At 40.6% G+C, this 21,599-nt stretch overlaps 1 protein-coding gene across 1 annotated transcript; it reads right to left on the reverse strand.

Annotated features, from left to right (window-relative positions):
* Positions 1 to 951: 951 nt before the first annotated feature.
* On the reverse strand, positions 952 to 20,503 carry SLC10A6 (solute carrier family 10 member 6; the record flags this gene model as incomplete). The annotated part of the gene is given in 7 exon segments (XM_081234044.1): positions 952 to 979; positions 981 to 1,185; positions 2,310 to 2,467; positions 4,330 to 4,505; positions 7,962 to 8,050; positions 9,618 to 9,736; positions 20,127 to 20,503. Coding segments are annotated over 7 exon segments (1,152 nt in total).
* Positions 20,504 to 21,599: the final 1,096 nt, after the last annotated feature.

Below are 21,599 nucleotides of genomic sequence, written 5' to 3' on the forward strand. Positions count from 1 at the left end.
TATGTCTGTGAAGCCACTGTTCTAAGGAATGAGGTAGGTCAACATAGACTGACATGTAAATATGCTCCACAATATTTCATGAAGTGACTTATGAAACAGTATATGTGGAATGTTTTGTTTTGTTTTGTTTTGTTTTGTTTGTGGTACACAGGCCTCTCACTGTTGTGGCCTCTCCCGTTGCAGAGCACAGGCTCCGGATGCGCAGGCCCAGCAGCCATGGCCCGCGGGCCCAGCCGCTCTGCGGCATGTGGGATCCTCCCAGAACGGGGCACGAACCCGTGTCCCCTGCATCGGCAGGCGGACTCTCAACCACTGCGCCACCAGGGAAGCCCTCAATGTTTTTAAAATGACATAATGCATAAATGTATATTAGAAGAATATACATTGTGCCTATCTCTAGGGAGTAAAAATAGTAACTTCAAGTGTTCATTAAATTCCCTCTAGGCTCGTGATTACATCTATAAATCTAAAAAGATTTTCAAGCCCTTAAAAAAACCAATCATTTTAGAAAAGACCCCATTCTTATAAGAGCTGTATGCTTCCTCCCCAATGCCCCAAAGGACTTGCCCAAAGTCGAGAAGTCAAGTGGGTCCAGACTCTGTCCTTGCCCTGCAGTATGAGGTGACATCTCCTCTACACAGAGTTCTAACTCTTGTGAGATTAAAATTCACAGCTTGACGACTTCACATAACAATGGGGATCACTCTTCACTGTATGGGAAGACAAGAACACACAAAGTAGCTAATAAATCTGTTGTGTAAACCCCCAAAGAAAGAACCTGAAATAGGCAGAGCATATTCTCAAAAGGGGATCCTATGACAAATCACAGTCCACACAGAAATATAAATATGTTGACATTTGACACGCAAACATTCCCATAAGCCCTGCCAACGAGATTCACTCATCAACTCTGCACTATCTTTACTGGCCACTGCGGAAGACAGGGACCAGTCAAGCCAGCAAACCCCTGCTTGGCACATGAGATCTGGCCAGTTGGCATGAGAGCCCTGTGGAGATCCATGGGCCCTGATGGCCCAGGAGTTAGAGCAGCTTCTTCATTCACCTCCAAGAAAGCACTGGTCTCTTTGGGAGAAGTGGATTTCTTCTTAAAGCGGGCTTCTACCCTTAAAGCAGGGTTCTTTATTCTGTGTTTGATCTTCAGTGTCCTCTTGTACATCTTATATGCTAGGTGTTAAAACATACCAGTATTAAAAATCACTTTAGCAAAGACTATAATTTGGTGACATTGTGCACTTGTCAATACTTTGGGGGTTTGTTTGCTTTGGATCATACACATATAAACACACAGGAAAAAGGCGGGGAAAAGAAAAGACTACAGAGCAAAATAATTCAGTGTATCAAGATGGCTATTTCTGTCTGGAATGGACCTATTGTAATTGAGACATTCATCAGGTGGCTGACAGCTTGTCCGTCCATCTGTCCGTCTGTCCATCCATCCATCCAGTCAGTCAGCAACTCCTGTGGAGGGCTTAATATGGGTCAGGTGCCCCCCGGGTGCTGGGAGGTAGCTGGGAATGGGCCAAGCATACTCCTTCCATCACAGTCTCACCATGAGAAGGAATTAAAACCTGGATCTAAGACCAGGAGTTTTATTCTGCTAGACTTTAACTTGTGGGAAAATTAAACCCCAAGTGCTCCTTATATTAATTGTCTGTAGTCAATATATAATTAGTTATATCAGTAATCACTGAGCCTTACGTTCTGTGACAACAATAAAACATTTACAATGGCCAAGATTAAAATATACGTATGTTTGTGTACATATCTATCAATCTATATATTTTAAATTTACCTTCTGTGAACTTACATAATGACTGCCTGCAAAATGATGTATTTTTGGCTGTAGGGATAGATAAGCATATATATTTTTTAATATCTGTATGTATTATATTTCATAGTTAAAAAACATTTCACAGACATTCAGCACAATTCTTAGTCACATAAGTACTGTGAAATAACATTTGGAAGACTTTCAAGGCTCTTAATAAAACATAACAAATGTCATTTTTGAGATAAATAATTGTTCATGGAGAGTTCTGATAGTGCATTGTTTTTGAGAAGATTATTTGTTTATAATTATAAGCTCACTTTCACAGGTTTTTAAAAATATTTTTCTGTGAAACTTCCACTTGTGGCAAAGGATCTTGTTTATACATTTTATTTTCCCCAGAAATGTCAGGCTAAAAATGTATCACAAGGGCAGCACATGTATATTCAGATTGAAAAAGGAGTTAGTAAGCTGGGTGAACAATTTTCAGTCAAGTCCACTCAGTGGGGGCTTTACCCACCTGCAACAATGAGAAACCCATCCAACAGCTGGAAGAGTCCATAGGCCAATGGGAAGATAAGCATCTGGACTAATTGCTCGGCAGTGAAAGATAAGTGCAGCATGGTGATGCACATCTGAATATTCTGAGCTCCAGTTTCTAAGGAAATCGTCCTGCACCTACCAATGGAAAAATTTTACATACTAGCAATAAGGACTATTTTTAAATTTTACATATAGCGATAAGTGCAAGCTATGAGCTGAGACCACTAAAAATGTTTATTCATTCAATAATTATTCGCTGAGTGCCTACTCTGTAGGTGGCCTCTTGAGAAGCACCTCTGAATAGGGCCCTATGAACCCTGCCCTTAGAATCTGGGTGAAAAGACAAGATATACACATAGAAACAGCACAAGACAAAGTATGATCGAAGGTCAGGGAGATGCTGTAGAAATTCAGATAAGTGGCATAAATGGTTAGAGAAGGCTTCATAGAGGAAGGGTGAAACTAAAGAACGGAAAGAGTGAAAGAGGCATTTAATGTGGGGAAGTGATTGAAATTAAAGTTCTGGGGACACATATGAGCTTGACCTATTCAGTAAGCATTGCTTATGCTCTAAGCCAGCCTGCGGGGAGTGGAGGATTGAAGGAGATGAGAATGGAAAGTTGAGTCAGACACAAAACAGTATAAACTAAACACTTGAAAATAAACATAAAAATCCTACATGAAAACAAAATGTCTGAAACGGTTTCTTTGGTGAAATCGTTTAGTAATACGTTTTTTCTACTTTCTCCTTTTCTATGTTTTATTCATTTTCTAATTACAAAAAAAGGAAAAGAACAGAAGAGAAAAGAAAAATTAACCTCACTTGAAAAAGAAAAAGCAGGAGGCAGAAGAAGGAAAACCTAGGCAGGACCTTGGAGGCTGGGTTAGGCAGTTTCATCTTCTCCAATTTATTGAATACAAAGGGCGTCTTGAGGCTTTTACAGATGGCAGAAGAGAGGAAAGAGACGTTTGATAAACCAGCTCCTCTTTGCAGACTGGACTGGAATGTGGAGGTAACAAGGGTGTGGAATGTGGGAGTGAAAATATCGTCACTAGTACAAGGCAAATTCAGTGGCTCTTATTTTATTTCTAGTCACCCTGTTGCATGCTACACTTTCTCCAGACCACCCTCACTTCTTTCAGAGCCCTGTCCATAACCTGACAAGATTAAGTTACACAGCTGGACCTCACACCTGGACCATTCACAAGGCAAATGCAGCATCTCAGTCCTGATTTTTCTCAAGCCATCAGGTGTGGAAAAAACAAGATTGTTGACTACACTTTGCCCTAGGAATACCTTCTCTCCAAATCCAATTATATTTCAACTCCTCAACAGTCTGTGTTCCTAATAACAGTCGTCCCTCTGTATCTGCAGGTTCTATATCCACGGATTCAACCAACCTCGGATCAAAAATATTTGGGAAAAGAAAAATTCTACAAGGTTCCAAAAAGCAAAACTTAAATTTGCCATGCAGGCAGCTATTTATATAGCATTACATTAGGTATTATAAGTAATCTAGAGATGATTTAAAGTATATGGAGGATGTACATAGGTTATATGCAAATACTACGCCATTTTATAATAGGGAGTTGAGCATCCTTGGATTCTGGTGTCTGCAGGGGGCTCTGGAACCAATGCCCTGCGGATATGACTGTACTGACCTAAGGCCCAAATCTTAAGTCCACCACATTCTGGCTCTATGACCTTGGTCAGGTTACTTAAGTTCCCTGAAGGGTTTGCTCATCTGTAGAATGTAGAATGAGATACCCAGAGTATCAGCCCCTCAGACTTGTAATAAGAAGGAAATGAGATACCCTTGGCAGAGCCTCACCAAGTACTTGGTTACCACCCTAAATGTTCCCCAAGTGGACAACACCACCCACCTTGTAAATCAAAACTCTTCGTGCTTCCAGACATAGCCAGGTGGCAAAGCCTGCCAATGGCAGTGTGTTTAATTTGTCCTCCTTATAAAAGTTTATGGATAATTTAACTGTACCTCTGCCAAGACTGGTGGGTAAGAAGTGCCAAGAGAAAGCCTGTGACATGGCCAATCAAAGGAAAGAGGAAGCTGATGATCAGAAGAATGATGTCTGAATTCCAAGATCCTTTCGCCAGCACCACACCAGCAACTGCAACCACCAAAAGGAGGACCCCACCAACAATGGCTCCAACCTAAGGCAAACCAATAAAAGAGGTACAGGTAAACATCACAGTCTTTTTGCGAAGTCCATCACTGCTCCAAAAGCCTTGGAACCTAGAAGGTTTTAGAACAAAGAGAGGACTTAGAGAGCACCAAATCCAATCTCATTTTACAGAGAAGAAACCTGAGGTCCAAAGTGGTCAAGTGACTTGACTGAGCTAGATTTGATGAAGCTCAACACAAATCTAAGTCTTCTTATTTTATGATCAATATCTTTTCCTCTCAAGTGGAGGATTCTGCCAGAAGGATTAGGTAGTTAAGTTTTTCGTGGATAGGACAAATTTGTGAAATAAGTGAAACTTCTGATAATAAGCATCCAACACCTCTATACATGTCCTTGCAGGCCCCGCACTGGTAACCTCTTGCCTGAGATCTGCCCTGCCCGACCATCCACCACTCTCTCCCTACCACGCCTTCAACCACCAATGACTTCCTGACTGCTTTGCTCCTTTTCTCTCTCCTCCAAATGAAATTTACCCATTCTTCATTAGACAACCTGAGCTAATATTAATGTAAAATGAGATACTATTGAAGATACTGATATCTTCTCCCAAATGAATACTGTCTCTTGCTTTTGTTGTTTAATAGGAACAAAAAAAAAATCAACAAAAATTTTTCCCAGTGGTCAGAGGTTTTTTTTTTTTTTTTTTTTTTTTTTTTTTTTTTTTTTTTTTTTTGTGGTATGCGGGCCTCTCACTGCTGTGGCCTCTCCCATCGCGGAGCACAGGCTCCGGACGCGCAGGCCCAGCGGCCATGGCTCACGGGCCCAGCCGCTCCGCGGCATGTGGGATCCTCCCAGACCGGGGCACGAACCCGTGTCCCCTGCATCGGCAGGCGGACTCTCAACCACTGTGCCACCAGGGAAGCCCCCAGTGGTCAGAGTTTTAAACCAGATAAAGAGGAAGCAAGACCCAGAATATGTGGGGGAAAGTCAGGATCTTGGCAAGCTCCCATTCACATCATGTAAACAGCATACTATGCACCCAGTTCAGCATCAACCTTGATTTGAAGTGATTCAGGGTGTGGAGAAAGACGGTCATGGGGAACCGAAACAAAATAAAAACAACCCACTGGACGAGAGTTGTGTTCTGGGATCATTTTTACTGCTCAAATACAGGGAAAGACTGGGCCTCTGCCTAACAGGAAGATGCTGGAACACACAAAGGCCTCTGATTGTAAAAATCCTCCGTCGACATTCTACCAGGAAAGGGATTTCAAAGTTTAAAATTTACCAAAAGCAACTGAATCAGAAAATGAATCAGATCTAAAATTAGAAGAGGACTAGGAACAGAAAAGGAAGACATCCCAAAATAATGATAAAAATGTCCTAGTTTTAACTTAGGTGCTCTAGACTATTTATACATATTATTAAATATTTTCTGCCACAGCACCTATGGAATAGCCAAATGGTTTTTGTTTTGTTTTGTTTTTTTGTTTTGTTTTGTTTTTTTGTTTTGTTTTTATTTGGGCTGGGCTCAGCTGGGTAGTTCTTTGTGGGGGGTGGTTTATTTATTTATTTATTTATTTATTTATTTATTTATTTTTGGCTGTGTTGGGTCTTTGTTGCTGCATGTGGGCTTTTCTCTAGTTGCAGTGAGCAGGGGCTACTCCTCGTTGCAATGAGCAGTCTCCTCATTGCAGTGGCTTCTCTTGTCGCAGAGCATGGGCTCTAGGTGCATGGGCTTCAGTAGTTATCACATGTGGGCTCAGTAGTTGTGGCACACGGGCTTCGTTGCTCCGCGGCATGTGGGATCTTCCCGGACCAGGGCTCGAACCCGGGTCCCCTGCACTGGCAGGTGGATTCTTTACCACTGTGCCACCAGGGAAGTCCAGCCAAATGGTTTTTAATTTGCTCTTTACAGGCATACAGAAAATGTATCTGATTTCTCCACTGACACTGATGGCCTAGTAGAGGATCTGGAAACATCAAAATCATTATTTTTTTGTTAGATGCCCTTTTAAGAAAGTAATCCAAGATAGAGTACTTGAAAAGTAAGAGGTTCCCATGATCATACTCTCTCCTCCTGTTTTATAAGCAAAATTATAACCACACGTTGCCACACTGGAAATTTTCTCCCACTGAAATAACAGTAAAGTCACCATGTGCAATCCGGACGCACAGCATCTAAGCCCTCCTCCAGCTCCCTGTGCCCAGCTAATTTGTCTGCTTGTCAACCCCTCTTCTCATTCTCCATCTCATTGGAGGACTAGCGGGAGTTGTTCAGTCTTGTGCCAAACTGGGGAAGCAGCATCCATTCGTTCAGGCAGATGGAGTGGCATGTTCTGTCAGGTAGAGCCAAACATCAAGAGCTTAAACTGAACCAAACCATAAACCCCAAACTAAAATGAACTGACATTTATTTGCCAAACCTCCAATTAGCTCCAAATGTCTTTTTTTACAAATGTAAAAAATAACTAAAACATTTTTTAAATCTTCATGAAAGCAGTATATAATAAAAGTATATATCTTCTAAAACAATACATAATTGGAAAAATGGACAACACCCTAGGAGATGGACACCATTGTTGAGAACACCTCCTCTCAAGCCACATAACTTTTTTTTTCTGTCTTTAAAAACCTCTTTTATTTATTTATTTTTTAAAACATCTTTATTGGAGTATAATTGCTTTACAATGGTGTGTTAGTTGCTGCTGTATAACAAAGTGAATCAGCTATACATATACATATATCCCCCTATCTCCTCCCTCTTGCGTCTCCCTCCCACCCTCCCTATCCCACCCCTCTAGGTGGTCACAAAGCACCGAGCTGATCTCCATGTGCTATGTAAGCCACATAATTTTAAAAGCCATTTAACAAGGACATTGGCTTGTTTCCCCAGCAGACAAAAGACAACCCTGGAAAGTCAAGAGGAGGTAGAGGGTTCCAGCTCCCAGCATTCCAGGGCCACACTCCTCAGTGCGTTCTGGATGATTTCATTCTGACAGTTACTCGTGTGGTCAGCAGCCCTTGTTTGTGTGTACAAACTCCACCTTTAGAGGCTCACCCAGGAATGCTTGTGAAAGACAGCCCTTCATCCTGCTGTTCCAGGAAGCCAGCCACACTCATAAACAATGGGCCCCATTTCATGCAGACTTGAACAGCCTTTGCTTGAGGGCACCTGTGTGAAGCCTTGTGAACAAATGGGTGCTCTCTGGCCACATGCAGGCCTAAGCTTTTCTGTCACTAAAGCACGAGTTCCATGCTTTGCAGGGTGTCATAAGCCTCAGTGTAGGGGCCCATTGGAGTGACAAAGCAAGGCTTAGAGTGGAGGAAATATGGTGGCTGGATCCAAAAATGCAGGACACGTAAAGAAAATTGCTAGGTGTGGGGCCGTGTCTGACTGGCCCCTTTGTTCTGGTCATTGCCTACGTCTATTTGTGAAGTCTCTGATTCTGAAATGTGCTAACTGTCCCATGGAGTTGCTTACCTTAAGAATTATTTTGGATTGTTTTGGCCACCTATAATTCACATAGACACCAAAGGCCACAGGAATGGTCAGGCACACAAGGGTAATTCCTGAAGAGAAGAAAAATCTGTCAGATGGTATCCCCTCTCACCCTGACCACCCATTTCTCAACAATTTAGGTCTATTTCAATTAGATAAAAGCTTTAATTAAAGATGCATTTTATTTCAGCATCCACCTCCAAAAAAATGTTTTTTAATGTTTAGAAGACAATCTTTGAAGGGTATATGATACCACTGAATGCCGTCACAAACAGTCTCTCATTTCTCTCAGAATCCCTCAACAGTCACATGGAATTTTAGAGACAACTGAAAATGTAAAGATTAGAAAACAGGAGGACCCTTTTATGTCTGCAAAATTCTTTGGTTGCTACGTATGGGGTCACCACTCTACAACTATAGCTATTATTTCTCTATTTGAAGCCAATGGGTGATTTGCTTCGCAAGGTAAAGAATATCTATTACAAGACAAAAACAGCATTTGTTACAGAAACCAGAGGAAGTTCTTATATTTCCAAGTGTAGCCAGGTAACCCAAAGGCAGGTAGAGAAATACATATTTTAATTAACACAAGTGACTAAAGACAGGCTCAACAGAGCAGAGGTCTACTTGCCAATAGGATCCATACAATGACATTTTCCAGTGCCACTTTCCAAATCTGCTCACTTGCAATACTAGCTCCAAAGTCATATGAGTTGCTCATATTTTGGGCTTTAATTGTTTACAAGTGCCTTTTAGAGTATATTATTAAAACAGAGTATATTAAATAGTGATAAGAAAAAGTTGCACATAAAATCATGATTTCTAAATTAAGATTTCACTCAAATTTTACAAATTCAATGGGCTTCACCTTTTATCAGGACATGGCTCTATTCATGGTTCTGAACTATGGGCCATGGGTTGTTAAGCTCTCCAAGTAATTACTTGAGACTCCAGATTGACACTTTGGAGTTTACGAATCACAGTTTCTACCAATTCTCCAAAGACTCTGATCAAACCAGAATAGACATATCATCTCACCAAGTTTTTCTTCCAATCCTAGTGAGTCCACAGAGCTCTCAGAGTTTAAGGAGATAATGAAAGAGATATGGGTGTGGTTGTGACATGTGGATATGCTTCAATATTCAATAGGAACCATTTATGTTTATCAGTAAAGAGGTCAAGGCCACAGGTGATATAAAAGGTGGGACTGAGGGAACTAAGGTCTCATTAGAGCCACTGTGATTCAGTTCACCTGTGGGTCATAATGAGTCTAACTGCTTTCTAGTGAATTATATAAGGGTTGTTTGGTTTTTTTTAATAAGTAAGTTTTCTGGCTTTGTTTTCAAAAGTGAACCGTTGTAGGGGTTAAGAGCTTGGACTTTGCAGTCAGATTCGTGAGTCAGAATTCCAGTCTGCATTTACCAGCTGCATGACCTTGGTCGAGTTACTTCACCTCCCTAGTTTTGAAAATACAGGATATGGGACTGGTAATAGAGTCTATACTGTAGGGTTATTTGGAGAATTAAATTAGATAACATAGTTAAACCCCTGTATAAAGGAGACACATAGTAAACAACAGCTATTATTATTACCATCACCATTACTATTACTATTTCATGTCACAAGCCCAATACAGACCTATGTTCTGATATGGAATGGTGAGATTCTGCTCAAGATTCCAGGACAAGGTGTAGAGATAAAGGCAGAGTGGCATCATTCCCAGGGCAACCACTGTGGAACAAGTTGTCATACTGATGCTGAAAGTAAAATTAAAGTAGATGCTTAAGAGGGAAAGTTTGAAATGAAGAATTTAGTCCTTACCAAAAACAACTCCTGGGGTACAACTTCTTAGAGATTATGTAGGGTAAGTTACTTGAAACTGCCTCCTGTTTTATTATTCAACAAATGATGACGTATTTGTCTAGAAAAAGATTTCCTGCAGTTCTTGCCATCTATCAATTAACTCATATTTTATGAGCATTTACTCGTCCTAAACATTCTGCTAGTCACTATAAGGATTCATTTTTTTCCTTATACAGTTCTTCTTTATTGATATATAAGTCATAGACCATAAAATTCATGCATTTTAAAGTAGCTTTAGTATATGTGACTGTACTATTCTATTTCCAGAATATTTTCATTACCCCAAAAAGAAGCTCCACCCCATTAGCAGTCCCTCCCCATTCCCTTCTCCCCCCAGCCCCTGATAACCAGGAATCTATTTTCTGTCTTTATAGGATTTTGTCCCTATCTGGGTGATAAAACCAGCAACAAAATCAATCAGTAAAATTAGGGGAAATAAAGTAAATGGAAATGAGATATTCTTCAGGCCAAACAAAATACTTATGTTTAAATCACTGGGAAAAATTACACAATCTGTTTCAGCACATACAAACTGTTTATAGACATGATTAATGCTGCTGTACAGATGAGGTGAGGCACAGGGAACATTATACAACACAACCCAGGGGTAAAGCAAGAGTTTATTCCCTTCAACACTAGGCTTCAAGAGTCTTGGAAGGTTTTAATATTCATAGTTTAAATTCTCACAGCAGACTGCCTTGCATATAGTATATGCCCAACCTGTGTTAATGGTACAAATGGCCTAGAGACTGAGGCTCACCACCTCCCAGCCCAGCGAGGAGGGGAAGGAGACCCTTCGTAGGACTAATGTCTGCTGCAGAGATAGCAAGGGTCCTCCAGGACTTGATCAGTCCTGCAAGTTACACATCATTCTTCCTCATAATATGAATGACCAATGTTTCCATCTAATTACCCTGTCTATAAAATAATATGTCTGTGATAACTTTGACATTTTCTGTCAGAAGAATGTTTATATTCCCAGCAAAGCAGCAACCATTATACTTCAATGATATTAAAAATAATCCTCTGTACTCTCAATCACTGCTGGTGAAATGAGGACTTCCCTGGTGGCGCAGTGGTTAAGAATCTGCCTGCCAATGAGGGGACCCGGGTTCGAGCCCTGGTCCGGGAAGATCCCACATGCTACGGAGCAAGTAAGCCCCTGTGCCACAACTACTGAGCCTGCACTCTAGAGCCCGTGCACATACAGCCCGTGCTCTGCAACAAGAGAAGCCACAGCAATGAGAAGCTTGCACACTGCAACGAAGAGTAGCCCCCACTCGCCACAACTAGAGAAAGCCCATGTGCGGCAACGAAGACCCAATGCAGCCAAAAATAAATAAATAAATTTTTTTTTTTTTAATGCAAAATGGCACAACCCCTGGAGGGAGTTTGGTAATATCTAGCAAAATTACACATGCGTTTACTCTTTGACCCAACAATCTCCCATCTGGGAATCCAGCCCAAAGATGCACTGTCAAATATTTAACTAATTGGTGACCAGTTTCAGAAAACCAGACTTAGGTAATTCACAAGTATTTGTATATATCCCTTCTCCTCTTTGTTTTCATTTAAACAATCCTGTTTCATAGCTGCTGTTCAGAGAACAGAGGCTTTGTTGTTTTCTTTTTAAAGCAACTTACTCTGCAGCTTGGTTGCTTTTGTTTTTTTCTCCACTTAATACCATAGGCATTTTTCAGGGCAACAGATATAATAAACTCATTTTTTTTTTAAAGAACTGCAGAGTACAACATAAATATGCCATAACCTCTTCAATCACTCCATTAATGCTGAAAAAATTGTTTGAGGTTTCTTCCATTATAAGCAATGTATTAATAAACATTCTTATATATATTTCACTTGAAATAATTCTTCTCTTTCTGTAAAATAGATTCTCCAAAGTGGAATCGCTGTGTCAAAAGTTTCTGTTTTTTATTTTAATAGATACTTCCAGATTATTTTCAAAAAAGCTTGCTGCATTTCACAATCTTGCCTGCACTGGAGGCCATCAGTCCCTTTTAATTCTCATGAGAACATTGAAAACTGCATCTCACTCTTCTTTTGTTATACACCTGACTCTACAAGGTTGTGCTTTCTTTCATGTTTATTAACCTCTTGGATACCCCCTCTCAACAGCCTTTCTTGTCTGATTTTTCTTTTCTTAACCTGTAGGAGCTACTTTAAGATTAGGGTACATATCATCAAATGTAATACAGATATTTTTGCCAAGGTTATTTTATATTTTTACTATGCTTATGACTTATGCCATAATAAATAACACTGAGATAGTCAAATCTGTCCATCTGTCCTTTTTTTTTTTTTTTCCTGGCTTCTAAGTTCCTTGCCTAGTTAAAGATTTCCCCCTCTCCTGAGGTTATTCAAATATTGCCCCCACTTTCTACTTTTTCATAGGTTTATATTTTACATTTATATCTTTAACTTACCTAAAATTTATATTTTATATTGTATAAGGTATGAAACTAATCTATTGTCTTCTATATTGAGAGGCAAGTGTGTTAAATTTTCCAAATAAACAATTTTTCACTAAACTGAAGTGCCAACTTCATTATATATTATATATACGTTCAAGTGTGTTCAAAATGTCCTTTTTTCCTAAGCAAATATCAGACTGTTTTAATTATGATGTTTTCATAGTGTATTTTTGTATATGACAGAGCAGACACTTCCACATAAGTCTTTCTTTTCAAACTTTTCTGAGCAGTTCTTGCATATATTTCACTCCATATGAGATTTAAAATTATCTTATTCTATTAAGAATGCTTACTTTGGGCTTCCCTGGTGGCGCAGTGGTTGAGAGTCCGCCTGCTGATGCAGGGGACACGGGTTCATGCCCCGGTACGGGCAGATCCCACATGCCGCGGAGCGGCTGGGCCCGTGAGCCATGGCCGCTGAGGCTGCGCGTCCGGAGCCTTTGCTCCGCAATGGGAGGGGCCACCCAGTGAGAGGCCCGTGTACCGCAAAAAAAATGAATGCTTACTTTGAGCAAAGTCTTCTTCCTAACTAGAGAGCAGATTAAGGAAGAAAAGCAGCTTGCCACAGCTCTCAAACCTTTGTATTCAAGAAGAGTGTGTGTCTGGAACGCTTTTCCAAATTCCTAGTCTGTGATAGTGCTACATTCCTGGCTCTTCATATCACCACATCCTGAAAGGAATTCCATATTACATCACTTTGATCTTGAACTTCTGGAGAACTAGCAGAGAATTTTCCTCCTCTATGGCTATGGCTCAAACACCAGAAAGGTAAGATTCATGACTGTGGGAAGAAAAGTGTGAGATTATATCAGACTGATTCTATATCCTTGATTACATAGGTCACTACTTCCACCCTTTATACAACTTCATGCCCATAATGTTCACAGTAATGGTCAAGGAAGGCAACAGATGACCCTGGTGCTCTGCCAAGCTGGAAAAGCACAAGTGAATGTGTCTGAATGCATTGGATAGTCACACCTTTTGTTTTACTGCCATGAAATTCCAATGTAGCATAAACAGAGGATGTGGTCAACTGGGTCTCTTGGCTGTTCACATATAGGAAAATTGTTGGCAAAATCTGATTTCAGTATAACAAGATTCCACTTGCACTAAGAAGAATGGCGTCACCATCTGCAAACTATTACAGAGAATAATGGGACAGATTAAGCAAGTCTGGACAAACAGGTAAATCCTGAACCTCCTTTAAAACATGGAAATTACATATATATGCATTATACTAAAATGTAGTGTCGATGAGTATACCATTTTGCAATTGGGGTTTAAATTATACGCATGTTGTTTTAGTTTGAAATCAATAAACTCAGGAACTCTGACACTCAAAACTATGAAAGTACATGCTTGCTTCCCCACTGAAAAAAAACTTTTAAATTATCTAGGTAGTCAGATGGACATGGAATATGCTATAAGATCAGATCAACAGACTTGGGCCTAGAGAAGAGTTCAAGGCCAGGTTTTCCATCCTTAAATATAAATGTTACTCCCGTCTGCTGCTTCTCAAGAACGGTAACCAGCATTTATTGAGCACCACCTGCTAAGTATCAGACCTTATTACATACATTTTCTCTTTTCGTCTATAAAACAACCCTATGGGTAGGTATTATTTTCATTTTATAGACAAGGAAATTAAGGTACATAGCATTATAGAAACACACTAAATCGCATGGATTCAATCTAAGTTCTGTCTCTCAAGATGATCTTCAGTTCTCCATCAGGCCCTGTCAGACAGATCTGAAGATTCTGAAGTCCTATTTTCAGGGTTTCTGCTGAAGGATCAGGAGCTCCTTTAAAGTTCAAAAGTCAAATTTGGCCACTGAATCCCTCAGGCTCTACCACCACCAGTAGTCAGAATCCTTTCTCTGCCGCTGAGGACACAAACACGTCCTCACGGAAGAACAGACCTCATATAACAAAAGTTATCAAACTAGAGTTCCCTGGTGGCCTAGTGGTTAGGATTCCAGGATTTCAATGCTGGGGCCAGGGTTCAACCCATGGTCGGGGAACTGAAATCCCACAAGCCACATGGTATGGCCAAAAAAAAAAAGTTATCAAACTAAAGACAGTGGGAGCTGTCCTGAGTTGTACCAATAAACTGATTGCATTTCAAGAGAAGTTTTGTAACACACACGAGCAACCAGAAACTTTCCTTCAGTCATTCACCCTCATCTATCAAGCCCCTGCCACCACCAGGCTGGCTCTAAGCATGCAGAGGAACAAGCCCTGGAGGAGCTCAGAGACCTAGTGAGGCTAAAAGTAGCCCAGCTACTGCAGTATGCTCTGATAGATGACAAGAAAGCATTGCATATTTAGTGCTATGGGACAGAGGAGAGGCATCTCTGTCAAATAGTTTCTGGAGAAACACTAAAAACTGGGGTGGGAGAGGGGGATGCTTAGACTTCATAATTTGCTTTTCTTTTCCTATTGTCACAAAATACTTAAAACTTAAAAGAGCCTCAGATCCATTTCTGGTTTATACCCTAAAGAACTGAAAGTAAGGACTCCAACAGATACTTGCACGCCCGCGTTCATGGAAGCATTACTTACAATAGCCAAAAGGAAGAAGCAACCCAAGTGTCCATCAACGGATAAATGGATAAATAAAATGTCTTATATGCATACAATAGATTATTATTCAGCCTTAAAAAGAAAGGAAATTCTGACACAAGCTACAGCATAGCTGCACTTTGAAGACATTATGCTAAGTGAAATAGGCCAGACACAAAAGGACAAGTGTTTTATGACTTCACTAATATGAGATACCTAAAGTAGTCAAATTCATAGAAACAGAAATTAGAATGGTGGTTGCCAGGGCCTAAAGGGAAGGAGGAATTATTGTTTAAGGGATACAGAGTTTCAATTTGGGAATATGAAAAAGTTCTAGAGGTGGATGGTGGTGATGATTGTACAACAATGTGAACGTACTTAATGCCACTGAACTGTACACTTAAAAATGTTAAAATGGTAAATGCTATGTTATGTATATTTTACCACATTAGAAAAAAGACACGACACAAATGAACTTATCTACAAAAGAGAAACAGACTCACAAACATAGAGAACACACTTGTGATTGCAAGGGGGAAGCAGGCAGGGGAGGGATGGATTGGGAATTTGGGATTAGCAGATGCAAACTATTTTTTTTTTTTTTTTTTTTTTTTGCTGTATGCAAGGCTCTCACTGTTGTGGCCTCTCCCGTTGCGGAGCACAGGCTCCGGATGCACAGGCTCAGCGGCCATGGCTCACGGGCCCAGCCGCTCCGCGGCATGTGGGATCTTCCCGAAGGACCGGGGCACGAACCCGTGTCCCCTGCATCGGCAGGCGGACTCTCAACCACTGCACCACCAGGGAAGCCCACAAACTATTACATGTAGAATGGATAAACAATAAGGTCCTACTGTATAGCACAGGGAACTATATTCAATATCCTGTAATAAACCATAATGGAAAAGAAAAAGTAAAAGGGACCTCAGAAAGTCTAACCCAATGATTTTACAAATGAGGAAACAGGTCCAGAAAGGTATGCTCAAAGACACACAGCTCCTTGAGCAGAGACTAAAACACAGGCCCCTGACACAGTGCTCTTTTGCCTGACCCATATAATAATAATAATAGCTCATACAGCATTTTGTGCCAGTAAGACTCTAAGCACTTTATATATATTAACTCATTCAATCCTTACAACAATCCATGAGGTAACTTATGTTTCTCCCTATTTTAGAAGTGAGGAAACTAAAGCAGAGAGAATTTACATAACCTGCCAAGTTGACCCAGTTAGTAAGGGATGGATCTACTTTCTGGCTCCAGACTGGTGCACTTAACTATGACACTGTACTGCCAGATCTCAGTTTTCCTGTCTTACTGTCCAAGGCAAGAATTCTGTCCATCCTTAGTATAGTAGATTGCAAAAATGTCCCCAGCTCTTTCTCCCCCTCTTTTCCATGCCCTCTGCACTGTGACTTTGCAGCTCACCCCATTGAGAGGCAGGATCTACTTCTCCAGTCCTTGTATCTGGGCTAGCCTTGCAATTTGCATTAGCCACTGGAATGTGGTGGAAGTGATGGTGAACTGCTTTCAAGCTCAGGCCTCAGGAGACCTTGTAAGCTTCCCAGACACTGTCATGTGGTTAGGTCTAGGCTAGCCTGCTGGAGAATGAGAGGTCACAGGGAGGAGAGCCCAACTGTCCCAGCTGAGGCCATCCAAGATCAGTCCACATTTAGCCAGTCCCCGGACATGTGAGAGAGCCCTGCCAAGATCAGCAGAGCTCAGTCCAGGGGCAAGATAATTTTAAGGCTCTTCATACATGTAGGCCAACTGTTTTCCAGGACAGTTCTAATGGATGATTGGAGGAGACAGATCAGGCCAGTTGTCATTGCAGGCTGTGAAGACAATAGGCGAAAGAAAGTTGGAAAAGTGCTGGGTATGTTTAAAGAACAGTTACTAGGGACTTCCCTGGTGATCCAGTGGGCAAGACTCTGTGCTCCCAATGCAGGGGGCTGGGGTTCAATCCCTGTTCAGCAAACTAGATCCCACATGCTGCAATGAAGATCCCGTGTGCCGCGACTAAGACCCAGCACAGCCTAAATAAATAAATAAATAAAAATAAAATCTTTAAAAAAAAAACAGTTATAGTCCATTTTGACCAAAGACCTGTTATGCTTAAGAGGTTAATGGTAAATAAACCCGCAGGAGTCAGTTAGACCCGGCTTAGGTTCTACCCAATTTAACAGGTGTTGAGAAGCCTTTACATGTATAATATGTTCCTTTTCTCCTCACAACACCATAAAGGAAGTACTATGATTTCCACTTACAGAAAGAGGTCCCAAGTCAGGATATAAAGACAGGCAGTCTGACCCGAGCCTGCCTTATCCACTTACTACAAAACCATGAAGGAAAGACTGAAGGTAGAGAGAACATTGTGAAAATACTGCAATTGGCCAAGAAAGGAACTGTGGTGCCTGACCTGAGGTGATGGCAGTGGACAGATAGGAAGCAATAGCTATGGGTGACATCGAGAGGGTGGGCTACAGTACTAGCCAGAGGACTGACTAAAGAAAGTGAAGCATGAAGGGGAGTCATGGGGTGGGGAGGGACTGCTAGGATGATGAGTCCCGGTGACTGGAAGGATGACTGGTGTCAGCAACAGATACTCAGAATGCAGAAACTGGTTCAAACATGTTGATTCTGTAACTCCTTGTTTGGTGTGAACAAATGGAGAACTGCAAGTAAATTGAATGAAGCACGGAGTTAAGGCATGAGAAACACATTTAGGTTTAGCGCTCATCTCAAGAGCACTAAATCTAAATTTCCTCATTTGTAAAATAAAGATGTACTAAATGCTCTTGGATTTTATCCAGTATGAAAAACAAAATTTCTATCAATGACTGCCTAGTGAGTTTTGCTTAAGTTATTTTTGTTGGTAATCAAGTAAGAAAAACATAATGAACTTGTGGATTGTTTCACTTGATAACACTGAATTTCCTATTTGCAATTTTTACTGAGAATTAAGATTTACTACTCTTGTATCTATAAGTTTTTGAAAATCTAATATTTAGTCCCCATTTTAAAATTTCATTTCTTAGAATTTAAATTTTATGATTGTTTTTTGTTTTGTTTTTTGTTTGTGAGGCTCAAAATCAAAATTTTATTAAAAAAATGGGAAAGTAGCTAACATTTACTACATACCTACTATATGCCTACATACATACATACATACATACATATTTCCTCCTTAAAATACATCCTTGTGGGGAATAGGTAATTTTAACATGTTTTACAAATGAAGCTTACAGGTTAAATAATTTGACCAAAGTTAAAGGCTAATTAAGGGAAGTAAAATGAGCTTTATCTTTTATAGACTTCCTATTAATTGGTGTTTTTATTATAATTTTGGCTAATAAGAGATGAAGGTAATAAATGTTCTCTTTCCCAGAACAGAAGTGCTTGAGAACACTGCTTAAAGATTTATGTTCCTGCTGAGAAGATCTAGTTGTGTTAATAAATGGCATTGAAGAAAGTGCCTAAATTGCAGACTGATGAGAAACAGATGTGCTTTTAAATCTGAGTTCTGCCATACTCATTTGTAGCATTTGGCAACATACTTAACCAATCTGAGACACAATTTTCTCAGCTGTAAAATTCAGAATAATAAAAGGCCATTTACAAGGTTATTTTGAGAGCCAAGAAAGAAGGGAAAGAAAATACATGAAAGCATAGACCCCATGCCTGTCAGGGTACTTAATAACTATGTTTTCTTTTTCTTTCCAAAAACTTTCAGGCCCTGGAATTTATCACTGTTATATGGACTTTGTGTAAAGAATATTTATCATTTCCCAATTATTATGTTAATGGTCAACTTCATTGAGTTTGAATTAGCAGTGCACATTAGGGTTTTTTTTAATTTTGTTTTATTTATTTTTTATACAGCAGATTCTTATTAGTTATCCATTTTAGACATATTAGTGTATACATGTCAATCCCAATCTCCCAATTCATTACACCACCACCACCCCACCCCCCGCCACTTTCCCTGGGTGGGGGGGTGGTTTAAATTAGCGATGCAAGCGATTCATTTCAAATCTTTGATAAGTGGGTAACCAGAAACATAGCCATATGAAAATTAATTATTGGTCTGTTTGGCATGAACTCATTAAAATTTATAGGTGAAATAAGTTCCATATGCTAAACATTCAGCACATGCAGGAAACTAGAAACCCATACCTGCAGCTGACTCACTAACATCAAGTCCCAGCATGGTCAGCACCTCTGATTCATTCATTGTATGATAAATCTCAACTAAATGACATACACATCGAACAGAGATTTAAATTTATAAGTAGTTCTTTCTCTGGGCAAAAGGTGAAACAGTTTGTTCAGAAGTAGGCAAAGATTCTAGAAAGACCACTGTTTTTAGCCCTGTCATTTTCTCCAGTTGTGACTCCTCTGTTTTTTCCTCAAATGCTCTTTTCCCTATCAAAACAAGCACTCCAAAATACTTGTGACTAATTCAATCTCATTAAAATGTAAATGAATGACAAAGCTTAATGCTTCCTGGGGCATTTATCTACACCATAATTGGAAATAAGGTCACCGGCTTAAATGAAAGGAATGAGATTCTAGTAATGAATGTTAAACATCTGCAAAACAACAAGAAAGAACAGTTTTAGTCATAAGTCTTCTTCTTGCTCCCCAAGTCAACTCGATAGCCACTTAAAACAGGATATATCTATCACATACCCCTAAAGCTCCCTTATCCAGTCCCCCAAAATACTGATCTCATAAAGTAGGTGCTCGGGCATCACTTGCTGATTAGAGCCACGAGGCCCTCATCCTGGTTATGCTGCTGCCACCACCACCACTACAATAGCTACCAACCAGTATCCTTAGCTTCCTGGGATTCTGAACCTATGTCCTGGGAGACTGTGAAACCAGGACTGTTGTTAAAGCCATCAGTGTGGGTGAGAATGAGTTCACGCCTGGGAAGGGCCATTGGGTGAGGAAGGAGACCTGCTTTCACTGTTGCATATGAACACAACACCTCTACTCAGAAAAGTAGTTAACAGTAAAACAGAGGACAATCACAGCAAAGTAAATTTTAAGTTCAGAGAGGAAAGTCCTTCTGGGACCAAACAAGTCTGTGTAAAATGTTTCCCAATAGAATGTCTACCTAGATTGGCAGAGTTTTTAACGCGAAGGTGTCAGTACCTCCCATCCCCACCCCCATCCCTGGCAGAGTGCTATCAGGGGAAGACAGCTGAGCTTCCCTAGTGTAACTTACCTGAGATCCATATCTCCATCAACCCAGTAGGTGAAAATGTTCGAGATGGTTCCCCCTGGGCAGCACCCCATGATGAGGATAGCCATAGCTTGGACTGGCTTCAGAGAGAAGCTGATGACCAGGAGATAGGCAGTAAGAGGCATGAGCCCAAACTGGCAGAGCAGTCCCACAGCAATGCCCCAGGGTCTCCTGATGTGAGACCAGAGCCTCCAGATCTCCACAGAGCATCCCAAGGAGAACATGAGCAGGCCGATCATCACGGCTGACACCACTGTGAAAACAAGTTCCAGGTTCCCATAGACCTCCAGCCCCACTGGCAACTCCTCCTCTGAACTGTTGGCAGGGCAGGCTGAGCTCCTGGAACAATTTGCTCTCATCTCCTTATCCCTTAAGGCAGCATTACAAATGAACATCTGTCGCGATGGCTGGGCAGGTCTATCCTGCCACGTTTTGTAATAATTCCAAGTCACACATGGAGGATCATTCCAATAGCTGTTGGCCAGTCAGGTGATTCATCCTAATCTGATCAATTTATTTGCGAGTGGCATTACAAAAGTAATCATCATGGGCATGAAACATATAATAAACTGTGGTAAGTAAGGCTTTCCACTTCTGTTCTTACTCACCAGTGAATATTCAAGTGAAATGAGACAAGCAAACACTGTCAAGTAGAGCAACTGGTATGCTGTCAGAAATCACATTGTGTTCCAGGAGAGAGGTTGGATGGCAAGGCATAATTTCTCCAAGTTCAGTAGGGATTTCCAAAAGCTAGGATGAAATGTTCTGCAGAGACAAAGGCTAACTCTGGAAAAAAGAAAGGCAGCTAAGCCAAAGCCACACCTCACAGCATTAGGAAAACTCTTCTGTTGAAGACATTAAAACAAAAGGCCAGTTAAGGAAATGTCAGGAGGGACTAAGGATAATTTCAAGAGAGCTTTGGAATTAGTCTCACTTTTTCTTCTTTCTATTTCTATTACAATTTGTGTCTAAAGCCAATAATTAAACACCTGTAAAAATAATATGATATTAAGCACCTGATCTGCCTCATGAAACATGTGGAAACTCACTTCTGAACACAAAATAATTCAAGGGAGCTGTCACTTTCTTTTTGAGATGCGATGCCTCACCCCAGGTCTTGTAGTGAGGTCTGGGAATTCAGCAAAAAAATGTAATGAAGAGCTTGTCTGGAAGGCTGAAGACAGAGTCTGAGGTCAGCCTCTGACTGCAATGGCCCAGGGCCCCTCTGTGTGCCTTAACCACATGGACACATGTTTTGTTGGCAAAACCAGACAAGGAGAATATAGTTCCATGAAACTGAAGTTCCAAAACAGCAGATGCCACACCCTTTCTCACAGAAAGCAGGACGTATATTTGTGGGACAAAGAGGGATACTAGCTATGCATTGTTTATTTTTGGATTAGCAAATTATTTTCCATGACAAAATGCTCCAGGCATGTTTGCTGTATTAAAAAC

Source organism: Mesoplodon bidens (assembly GCF_964165515.1).
Source record: "Mesoplodon bidens genome assembly, chromosome: 1".
In the NCBI taxonomy this organism is placed as follows: Eukaryota; Metazoa; Chordata; class Mammalia; order Artiodactyla; family Ziphiidae; genus Mesoplodon; species Mesoplodon bidens.